The following is an 11,954-nucleotide window of genomic DNA, read 5'->3' as shown; positions in this document are numbered from 1 at the left end:
CAAGCTCAGGTAAGTTGTAAGACTTAAGAACTTATTATACTATCAATTGATGTTCAACGATGCAGCAAGGATTGAGTAAGTTATGCACACAAATATTCTAAGTAAACAAGTAAGAGAACTAGTATGAGATTAACTAAAGAGTAAACTAGAGATATAGACATTGAGTTTAATTATTTAAGTTAAATATTGTTATTTATTTGCTAGTAAACTTACTAAGCTTTATGCTTACTTCTTTTATTTCTCTCTCTCTTATAGTATGGCAAAGCTACTTCAAGGATCCTAAAGAAGTCGGAGATCGTCCACACTATCAACTACAACTGCTCGGTATTTTATATCGAAACACGTTTAAGTTATGGCATGTATAGGGATTTAGTTATTTTGTATGTTTGTAGTGATGATTTTGCTAATGAGTGATGTGTAAGTAGTTGATGATGTATGGTTATTAAAATGATTAAGGATGAAGGTGTTTGTTGTTATGAAAGATTAGGTGATAAATTATGCATGGAAATCATGAAAGGATAAAATTTTGCAAAGAAACAGAATTCAGGCAGCACAGTGACGTAAATTTGAAAATCACCCAAGATAGTATAAAATGAATTAGAGGGTGAATGATATATGGAATTAAAGCTTGTTGAGTCTATTTTCATGGAAAAATAACGGTGTAGAAAAAAGAAATTTATATTTTAAGATATGTGAATTTTAGTAAGATAGAGTCAGAACTGTTTTTGGAGTCCCCTATTCTGAGTTTAGAAAATAATTACAAATTGTACAAAAATGGTTATGAGTTGAAATTTACATGCTTAGATTCCTTAATGAGTCTATTTTCTATAGAAACAAGTAAGAACTTCATATGAAAATCCTATAGCGAGAAAACTTATTTTTAGTGACTAGAGGTCAGGGCAGTCTGGTGGTGACACAGGGGAGACTTTAACTAATAAACTGTACTAATTTGCTGAACCAAAAATTCTAAAAATTTTATGGTGAGTATATATATGAGTCTAGTTTCAGGGAAAATTTACGGGATTAAATTTCGAGTTCTGTAGCTCAAGTTATAATTAATTTAGTAACTGCTGCGCGATTAGACAGATTTGCTGCGAATAATGAAATAAATTTTCAAACCTAGTTTTTATGCTCCGAACTGGTAAGATAAGCTAAGTAATGCCTCGTGCTCGACTCCGGAAACGGTCTCGGATAAGGGGTGTTACAATTGCGATGCCTGCAAGTTGAAAAAAAAGTTAGTAAAAAAATCTTACTTCGGCCATTTATTCGTATTTTTTTCTCCGCATTTTATTCCTTTAAAAAATATCATAATTTCTAATTTTATAATTTTACATTATTTCAGTGCATAATGTTTGAAATTTATTAATTTAGTGTGTTATTTAAATAAATTTGGTGTAAAAAAAAAACCCTTACCCCTTCCTTTTGCTCGTATTATATTCTCGATTTTTATTACTTTAAATAAAAATATATTATTATTGTATTTTATTATTTTATATTATTTCAGTACATTTTCTTTGAAATATTTTGTATTAATTTTTTCTGAATTTTAAAAAAAGTTAGTATTACACTCTTACTTCTGCCATTTGTTCGTATTTTTTTCTCTGTATTTTATTATTTTAAAAAATATCATAAACTTAGTCTTTTATAATTTTACATTATTTCAGTGCATAATGTTTGAAATTTATTAATTTAGTGTGTTAAAGGGGAATAAAAGAAAATAATAAATAAAGAGGGATTAAAAGGCAATTAGCCACATATTGGTACCGCCTTTTTATTCCCCTCCATCACCCTCTTTTTTTTTCCTCTATTATTTTGGTAAATAAAATTTTTTTATAATATTTTGGTATATATATATATTTGTAATATTTTGGTAAAAAACCCGAAACAAAACCCTTTCCCCTGCCCTTTGGTCGTATTATTATTTTCCTGATTTTTATTACTTTCAATAAAAAATATTATTTTCGTATTTTATTATTTTATATTATTTCAGTACATTTTGTTTCAATTATTTGTATAAATTATTTCTGAATTTTTTTAAAAAATTTACTAATACACTCTTACTTCGGCCATTTGTTCGTATTTTTTATCCGCATTTTATTATTTTAAAAAATATCTTAATTTTTAATTTTATAATTTTACATTATTTCAATTTATTATGTTTGAAATTTATTATGTGTAAATTTTTCACATTTTTTTCGCATTTTATTATTTTCGATAAATATACAATTATCGTTTTTCTTTTCGTATTTTATGTTTTCTTAAACATATTTCTTTGTCATCTTACTTTTAATGCTATTTTCCTAAAATTTTAATTTCAATTTCCTAAGTTAATTTTGATAAAAAAATCCCTAAACAATGTACATACCATTAATTTTTTTCATTCTAAATATATTTCATAAAATATATATGCTAAATAAAATAATAAAATAAGTATAATGTACATAACATAAATTTTAAACACACAAATATTACAAAAAAAATTAATTTATAAAAAAAATTACCTTTTTTTCCTTCCTTCCTTCTTTTTTTTTTTTTCTCTTCTCCTTTCCTTTTCTTTCCTTCTTTCTTTCTTTTTTCTTCTCCTTTCCTTTTCTTCTTCTTTCTTTCTTTTTTTTCTCTTCTCCTTTCCTTTTCTTTCCTCTCCTTTCTTTCTTTCTTTCTTTCCCTCTCCTTCTGCCCCCCACCACTGACCCCCCTATTATACATTGGTGCCGCCAATGCCATTGGCGTGACCAGTGTCCCGTCACATCCGGCAGCCTTTTTTCAGGTTTTTTTTTATATATTTTGGTAAATAAAATATATATATTTTTGGTAAATAAAAAAAAGTTATAACATTTTGGTTATTTTTTATTTTTTGATAATATTTTTGTAAAAAACCCTACTTTTGTTGGTGGTGAACTCAAATTTTTGTAAAGAATTAAATCAAAATTTTATAGTAACAATTTTAATTTAAAATTTTATTAATTATAGAAACCTTAAATTAGATTTCACAAGTACTGCTATCATTAAACTTCTTTGTAAGTAACTTATTTACTGTTTTTCTTCGTCATATATGTACTTACCTTATCACCGCCATTCGCCATTGATGGAGCTAAAAATTTCGACAGTATTCCACTGAAGAAGATGAACATTATTAGCCTTTGGACAGCGTCGAAAGACCTTTCTAGCTTTGGAACCACTAACTAGATCCCTACTTCCCAAGTCCCCATGCAGACAAACAGGAAACGACGACGATCTAACAACTCCCAGCATATATATATATATAATATTACCACTATTTGATTGATACACGTAACATTACACTCTCAATTTCTTCATTTAAATTCTCGCTTGCAGCTCTTGATTGCAATCAATCTACCAGCACTGACTTCCGCCACACTCACCGATACCGCCGAGGCAACACTGAAGATGTTACCCTTTAATACAATCGAGGAGGCTACTACATTCCTCGGACGGAACTTGACGGTGGCCGAGACACTATGGTTTAATTACTCGGCTCAAAAATCAGATTTCTATCTTTACTGCCACAACATTTTGTTTTTATTCCTCATATTTACTTTTGTGCCTTTGCCGCTTGTTTTCTTTGAGACGATGAGATCTCTGGGTTTCCTTAAGTACAAGATTCAGCCCAAAGTTAAGACGTCCTTATCTGAGATGTTCAGGTGTTATAAAGATGTTATGCGGATGTTTGTTCTTCTTGTGGGTCCTTTGCAGTTATCATCTTGTCCTTCAATTAAGGTCAAAATCATTGATATTTTGATGTTGTTGATTAGTTTTCTGGGAAATTGGATTTGGTTTTGCTGAATCATGTAATAGGTTTATCTAAAAGTGCATGTGTTTTGTTTGACAGATGGTTGGGATTCGAACAGGGTTGCCATTGCCATCAATGTGGGAGATACTGGCACAATTGACGGTATATTTCATGATAGAAGATTACACCAATTACTGGATTCACAGGTTCCTGCATGGGAAATGGGGGTATGAGAATATTCACCGGGTTCACCATGTATACTCTGCTCCCATTGGGTTTGCTGCACCCTACGCACATTGGCTTGAAGTTTTGATCCTTGGGATTCCAACTTTTCTTGGACCAGCTATTGTTCCAGGGCATATGATCACCTTTTGGTTGTGGATTGCTTTAAGGCAAATTGAAGCTATAGGGACACACAGTGGGTATGCCATTTCTTTTATTATATCTCTGAACTGCCTGCTTGAAAGTGGTAGCTTTTGTCTTTAAGTGCTTTCCGCTGCATAAGTCACAGTTTATAGTATGAGTTGAATAATGCAGATATTATTTCCCCTGGACTCCCACAAAATATATCCCATTTTACGGTGGTGCAGATTACCATGATTACCACCATTATGTTGGACAACAAAGCCAGAGCAATTTTGCTTCGGTGTTTACTTATTGCGATTATATCTATGGCACTGACAAGGTAATTAACAATGTGAGATTACTCTTTTCTTAAATTTGATTTTAACACTATCAGCTGATAATTTCTGTACTATAATGGTGAGGGCTACCGCTACCATAAGAAGGTCCTAAGGAAGGTAAGCTGCTTCATCTTTTGTTGTGCATCTTTCACTTTATGGCCATGGTTATTATATGCTTCACTAAGAAACTAAGACAAAAGGCTATGAACTCATGGACTTGCATTATGTTCATTAGTTATCGTATAGCAATTACATATCATGTTTTCTAGCTTGACTTATGTTCGTTTTGCTTCTGTAAATTAATTCATTTTCCTGATGTGAATCAGTTGAAAGTGCAATCAAGAATTTATGGTACACAGAATGGAGGCTCATACTATGCTTTTACTCAAGATCTTAAATCAGAATAGCAATGTCAATCGAGTCAAGTCTCTCGAGCAACCTCTCTAATGGTGTGTACATCTAATGGAAACCCGATTTTCAAGCATGACAAACCTTTTTATGTGATCTTATATAGTTCGAGGGAGATATCATCTATTACTAGTTAGGCTTGATTTCTGCCCTGTGTTTATAACCTTTTGTTTAAGCTTAAGAAACTATGGATGAGAAGCATGATGTGTTTGTCCCACAATAAGTTTAATAGTGAGCTATAGAATCTGCAAGCGTTGATATCTTGTATCCTCTCATATCAAGGAACAGAGTAAGTAAACTTTGCATGTGAACTCTTCATTCACATTTGATATGAGTTTGAAATGGAACTTGGTGTTGACAGGCAAAGTAGGTTCTTTCTTGTTTCATTGATTCGAAAATCCATCGTTGCAGGTGTCGCTTTGTAGAAGTGAGTAAACAGTGAGCCTTGGGGGTGGGGGTAGTTCCATTTCAGCGATGATCCCATCACTGGTTCATTTCTGTTTGTCACTAATGCTGAATTGTGCAACTGCATATAAACTGTGTTTTGAGATTAAAATGCAGAGTCAAGAAGAACTAATTTCCTGGTCTTTAGTTTTAAGCAATCCAGCCCAAGGCCCTTTTTTTAAGAGATCTCCACTGATATAATCTCGATGGCGCAGCTGGTTCTGTTGATTTGACAAAGAATTAATCTTAGTTGCTACAAATGAATGCATGTCATTTTTACAAACAAGTCTGTCTAGCTCAGTCGGTAGAGCGCAAGGTTCTTAACTTTGTGGTCGTACGGTGGGCTGCAATTTTATTTGTCATACTAATTTTGTACAGTTATTTACAATAAAGAGAGAACAATTTACAACCAGGCCCGTCTAGCTCAGTCGGTAGAGCGCAAGGCTCTTAACCCACGGTGGGCGTGCTGTCCCTTTTTTAAAATGCTGAATTGTTTCGTTCACAACCTAAATCCCTTTTACATTTTGGGCAGAATTGGCCCATGATAACTATTTGTTCTTCAGTTTACTATTATCTATTTCTAATTTTAATTTCATGAATAACTAACTGCCACATTCACGTTATGAATAGCGTTGATCCATTTTAGTTGTTATTCATTCTAAATGATAATGATTTATGATTTAAAACTGTACTCTTTTTTTTTTTAAGAAATAGAGTAAAAGTTACCCCAACGTAATTTGTTATTAAACGGACAAAATTTTAACTTCTACAACTATGATACATTCACGCTATGATTATTTGTTTGTGTTAAATTATAGAAGAGCAATTTGAAAATTAAAATATACTCTAAACACAATTTTCAAAACTAAATTAGTTGTTGAACTGGTCCGGTCATTGATTCATACGGATGAATTAAAGAAATCATTGAAATAAAAAATATTTAAAAGACCAATTCAATCAATCTCTTAACCTGGATCAACCAGTCTGTATCGATGTGTGGATCAACTGATTTGATACCTCTCTTCGAATCGATACTACGATTGGTTCCAACAATCGTGATTCTAAGTATCTGCATTTTGTGTATTTAGAATTTAATCATTCTATTTTTATTTTTAAGAATTTAATTTATCTACTTTTTGGATTTAAAAATCTATTTTCAAATTATATATATTCACGTCACTATTTGAACTAATTAATAACATTATACAAATATAGAGACCAAATAATGTTAAAAATTAAATCCCATCGAAAGACTTTATCATGATAAAATATTTTGTAAAATTGGATTTCGAGATAATAAATTTGAAATTTAATTTTTCATGAATAGTTGTTTATGGTTGCTACAAGTGAAAGTATTTCAATTTAAAAAAAAAATGTTTGTAACGTTTCTAATCAACATTTCACAACTGTCAGCATGGGTTTTCCTTTTTTTTTAATCCGAATTTATATGTATTTACGTATTAAAAACATTGATCCTAAAAATAAATTGTATCTATAATTATAAATTACAAAAACTAAATTCCTAATATAATTTCATTTTTGATTTTATGCCCCAATCATAGTTTAAATATTAAATATATGTAATTTATAATTATAGATACAATTTATTTTTTGTTATACTTGAAACTCAGTAGCTATAATAAAATTTTGGTTAAAATATGTGCTTTTCAAATATTTGTAATTTTGAGTATTTTTCTTATTTTAAAATGTCACGCTAACAAATTTAAAAATATTAATAGCAAGATGTTTAAAATATTAATAGAGGGGAAGGAAATAGCCAGCTTTTCTCAAACCTTGTGGTTGGGTTGATGGGCCCATTTTTAATCAATTTTACCAGCTTCACATTTGGACTATGGTAGCATTGCTAAACATAAGTTTCCTTCCAAAATCCTTACTGTTTTAGATCAAAAGCTTTCCAGATTTTTTCTTTGTTGAATTCAGTTGAAAGTTAGATTCTTTTTCAAAGGATACTTCACATTTTTTTTTTCAATTTCATCATTAAATTTTTCACAAAAAATTGAGAATCTATTTTAAAATTATATCAATCTATATAATTATTAAAAAAACCATGTTCGAAATGAGTTTGGACGGCCATTTGTCCATATTCATTTTAGGTGCATATTTTAATATTTTTTAATAAAAAAAATTAAGTGATGATTCAAATTGAAAATAATTATCAAATTCAGAAATTAGATGTTGCTTTTTCCTTTTAGAAATAAAAAATATTATTTTGAGGGTGTTTTTACTTATATAAAATCAATAAAGAAATCAAATCTTGAGACAACATAGTCTCCAAAACTTTTATTTTATTATTTCAACCAAGGTATTTTATAAATATATATGTTTAACTAATATAGTATAATAATAAAAAGAACCTTCCAATTAAAATCTAAGCAATATAAAAATATAAGAATAATAAATATTTATAAATTGTATGATGTTACTTATTAAAAGAAATAACTAAATGTTAATAAATTAAATTATTAGTATTCTTTTTATCAAGAGTAGTTTAATTATTAATAATTGTTAATGGGAGTAGTTTAATTATTGCTTTAAATGTCTGATTTGAAAAATTAGCTAGCAATGTAATTGTTTGTAACTATGTATTTGTAATATATTTGGATAATTACTGTGTCTTGCTAAATTGAATGTAATTAGAGTACTCTAATTTAACTCATTAATTCTTAAATAAAAACATTTATGCTCAAATCTCATTATCCTATATGGCTTTTCAAATATGGTCACATATTATTTAAGTTTAAAAGGTTGTTTTTATATTATAATAATAGTATTTTAACTTTAGGACATATATTTATGTTTAAAAATATGATTATATGTTATTTTACTAATTTCGTTTAAATAATTTAATTTTTTTATTAACAATAGGTATTTTTTATACATTTTAACCTACTAAATAATTAATTAAATTACATAAAATTTATTATAATTTATTTATACTAATTTTATTTAAATTACATAGTAGTTACTATTAATTATTTATACTAATTTTTTCAAGGACCAATTAATGATCATAAAGATTGTTTGACATTTGAAGGAGATTAAATAAATATAAATTTTAACTCCCTAAACTTGAATTTTGTTAAGGTATGATTATGTGGAACTCTAAGGTCGTGCCATTTCGTCACATGAAAAAAGTTAATATTTTATTCCATTTATACCTTATTTTATAATTTTTAATAATTTCTTTTAAAGTTTTTTTTAGGTGATGACATGACTTTATCTTAGAGTGGCATATTATCACATAAATATTCAAGGATGAATGGGATAGATTGAAAATTTATCGCGATAATGTTAATTTTTGTAGATTCACGGTAGAGTTTTTTTTTTTTTTTTGGAGATTTACTTTGGACATTAAAGGTGAAAGTGAAATTGAAAGAACGAATGCTACTGATATTTTGGCACCCCTATTAGGTTTGAGAACATGTGGCAAATGTAGTAATTTTTTAGCATGCATGCTCAGGTTTATCATTCCACATATATCATTCCCAATCAATTGTTTAAAAATGTTGCCCATCCTAACATTTCTTGTTTTGGAGGTTTTAACTCAACAAGCTCTTGCAAAACTTCCATTCACCAAACACTACAATTAGAAGGTTTGGCTACCCAATCTTCCATTTGTGACCAAAGCAGCTAAAAAAGGCTCAAAATACTGTTTACCAAATACCCGTATATCTTAATAATTACAATTTGTCTAATTATTTGTTGTTCAAAAATAATTTTTTTTAAATTATCATTTCAATAGTAAAAAGAATAATTACAACACATCATAATTTAACATAAAAAAGTTATCCTCACAAGAAAATGTATTGGAATAGAATTTATACATCTTCTATGTCTATTTTACAATTAATCGAAACTAATTTTTTCATACTCCAGTTATTTGTTTTTTTTTGAAATTCATAAGCTATAATGGATATCTCTTTCTTTCAATCTTTTTAGAACCGGATCAATGATCGAATTATTTTGTCCATTAGTTCATTGGTCGGATCATATTATAATTTATCTAAATTAGAATTTCTTATAATTATAGGGCTCAAGGGTGTAAAATCCCTCAAACTTTTCAAAAAAAAAATTAAGCTTTGACCTTTTTTTTGTACTCACTTGGGTAATTGAACTTTCAAAATGCATAAAAAATTCCTATTTAAAAAAAAAGACAATTAAGCCCCTATTTTGTTTTTTGCACTCAATTAAGTACTTGAACTGACCCTAATTTTTTTTTTCAGTTAAAGCCACCACGTGTCACATCCACAGCGTGACATGTAAGAAAAATGATAAAAAAATCAATATAAGTTATAAAAAAAATATTAAAATTAAAAAAACTATAAAAAAACTATTAAAAATTAGAAAAAAATTATAAAATCATAAAAAATTATAAAAAAATGTAAAGAAATATAAAAATCGTAAAAATAAGTATAAAAATGATAGTACTAAAAGAAACATTTTATAATTTTTCTATAACTTTACTAAAAGAAACATTTTATAATTTTTCTATAACTTTTATTGATTTTTATTTTTTATCATTTTTCGCCACATGTCATGCTATGTTGCGACACATGATTGCTTTAATTAAAAAAATTGAGACTCGTTAACTTTAACGATCAACAGTTAAAGTTAATGGTTAAATGACCTTTTTAATGCATTTTATAAAATTTTTTATGACTTTTATAAAAAATTACAATTTTTTTTATAAATTTTTATGATTTTTATATATTTTTTTCTAATTTTTATTAAAATTTAATATTTTTATGACTTTTAGTGATTTTTATTTTTATAATTTTTTGCCATATGTCACGCTGTAATTATGACACGGGTTGGCTTTAATTGAAAAAAATAGGATTAGTTAAATTTAACGGTCAAAGGGTCTTTTTTATGCATTTGACAGTTAAAGTGCCTAATTGAGTACAAAAAATATCAGAGGCTTAATTGCTTTTTTGAAAAAGTTTGAGGGACTTTTTGATGCATTTTGAAAGTTTAAGTACCTAAACGAGTGCAAAAAAAAGTAGAGACTTAATTACTTTTTTTGAAAAAATTTGAGAATTTTTTATACCCATAAGCCTAATTATAATAAAATGTAATTGCTATATCTTAGTAATTACAGTTTAAAATAATTTTTTTTTAAAATAAACGTCATTTCGATAATAAAGAGTGTAATTAAAACGCGCCATATTTTAATATATAGAAGTTATCCTCATAAAAAGAACTCATATATCTTTTATGGAAACTAAATTTTTCTTACTTTAGTTATTTTTTATTCAAGAGTCAATTAATGAGTTAGATATCTCTTTCTTTTAATTTTTTTAGAATCGGATTAATAATTAAATTATTTTATCCATTAATTCGATTCGTTAGTCGGATCAAATTAAAAAAATATTAAAAAAGTAAAATATATTATTTAACTTATTTTTTAATTGATTCAACAAATTTCGATATTGTTCTCCAAATTAATTTCCAGTCCAATCAATCCGATGCCGAACATTATTGCTTTCCTTACCCACCATCAAACTTCAGTTTTTAAAGTCGATGGTATTATACGATAAGACAATCAAATGTCAACTTTTAATGCCCCAGTTATAGAGATCCATTGAATCAAATATAAAAATCATATGTTAACCCAATTGTCATCCACCTTCCCTAGCCAACAATTTTGATTTCTTCTTCCATTCCCTACTCCCAAAAACTATTAAATTATAAGTTGAAAAATATATAAATATAATTATTAATAACATAAATAAATTAAAAAGTTCTATAAAATTACCTAAAAGTTTTGATATTTCATTTAAAAAAAAATGAAAGAGAAATTTAACATTTGTAGTTTTCTATATTTTCGTCACAGTCCAACCATCCCCTTACCAAACAAACTCAGAAAAAATCATGCACATAAAATAAAGCTTCTCAAGGAAAAAAAATATGATAGTACTCACTTTTATTATTATTATTATAAACTTAAGCTTCATTCTTGAAAAGCTTATCTGGGTTTGCACTCAAATGCTGCATCGACATTGAATCCATATTATTGTTAAGAAAGCATTTCTTTGATGGCAATAATGGAGAAGAATTATAAACTTAAGCTTCATTCTTGAAAAGCTTATCTGGGTTTGCACTCAAATGCTGCATCGACATTGAATCCATATTATTGTTAAGAAAGCATTTCTTTGATGGCAATAATGGAGAAGAAATGAAGAGACACAACCAAAGAACAGCCTATATATATGTATATATCTCTCTTTAATGCTTTACCCTTTTTGTTCGTGTGGAAAGTAAGTAAACTTTACCTTGGATAAAATAAGGAGCTATACATACATATGTATATGTATCATAACATATGCCAAGTATGGTAATATAGTATTAGTCACACCCAATTATAATTCCTGCAATTCTATGGTTAAATTACACCGTCCAAGAATTCATTAAATATATAGGAATAGAGAGCATAGTACGATGGATATGGAATTAACTGCTGTAGGTGAAAATAATTTCTTTTTTTTTTTAATTAAAAAAGAATGAAATTCTCAAAGGAAAAAGGAAGGAAAAGAAACAGAAAGGACAAAGAAGACCCAACACCACCACCACCACGATAGGGAAAGCAAGAAAAAAAAAATGGTTTGATTTTTTTTTATAAGTAATAATGGTGGAAACATGAATGTGAT

At 28.0% G+C, this 11,954-nt stretch overlaps 1 protein-coding gene across 4 annotated transcripts; it reads left to right on the top strand.

Annotated features, from left to right (window-relative positions):
* The first annotated feature begins 3,031 nt into the window (after positions 1-3,031).
* LOC107931276 (methylsterol monooxygenase 1-1) lies at positions 3,032-5,831 on the top strand. 4 transcript variants are annotated; one of them, XM_016863123.2, is made up of 6 exons: positions 3,032-3,738; positions 3,851-4,173; positions 4,289-4,436; positions 4,519-4,551; positions 4,761-4,883; positions 5,254-5,831. In XM_016863123.2, exons 1-5 carry the CDS (start codon positions 3,409-3,411, stop codon positions 4,839-4,841), a joined length of 915 nt encoding a protein of 304 aa, XP_016718612.1. In that variant the 5' UTR covers positions 3,032-3,408; the 3' UTR covers positions 4,842-4,883; positions 5,254-5,831. The 4 variants fall into 4 exon arrangements, with proteins under 4 accessions (XP_016718612.1, XP_040954549.1, XP_016718611.1 ...); XM_041098615.1 differs by lacking the exon at positions 4,519-4,551; XM_016863122.2 differs by lacking the exon at positions 5,254-5,831 and having other exon boundaries at positions 4,761-5,208.
* The last annotated feature ends 6,123 nt before the right edge of the window (positions 5,832-11,954 follow it).

The sequence above is a fragment of the Gossypium hirsutum genome, chromosome D08, assembly GCF_007990345.1.
Source record: "Gossypium hirsutum isolate 1008001.06 chromosome D08, Gossypium_hirsutum_v2.1, whole genome shotgun sequence".
In the NCBI taxonomy this organism is placed as follows: Eukaryota; Viridiplantae; Streptophyta; class Magnoliopsida; order Malvales; family Malvaceae; genus Gossypium; species Gossypium hirsutum.
This window is presented reverse-complemented; position numbering and strand designations above follow the sequence as displayed.

Bases quoted from the DNA above. Each gene is read 5' to 3' on its own strand.
- LOC107931276 (XM_016863123.2), top strand. From the start codon at position 3,409: ATGTTACCCTTTAATACAATCGAGGAGGCTACTACATTCCTCGGACGG. The intron at 3,739-3,850 runs GTCAAAATCATT...TTTGTTTGACAG, and splicing joins CATCTTGTCCTTCAATTAAG to ATGGTTGGGATTCGAACAGG. The intron at 4,552-4,760 runs GTAAGCTGCTTC...GATGTGAATCAG, and splicing joins ATAAGAAGGTCCTAAGGAAG to TTGAAAGTGCAATCAAGAAT.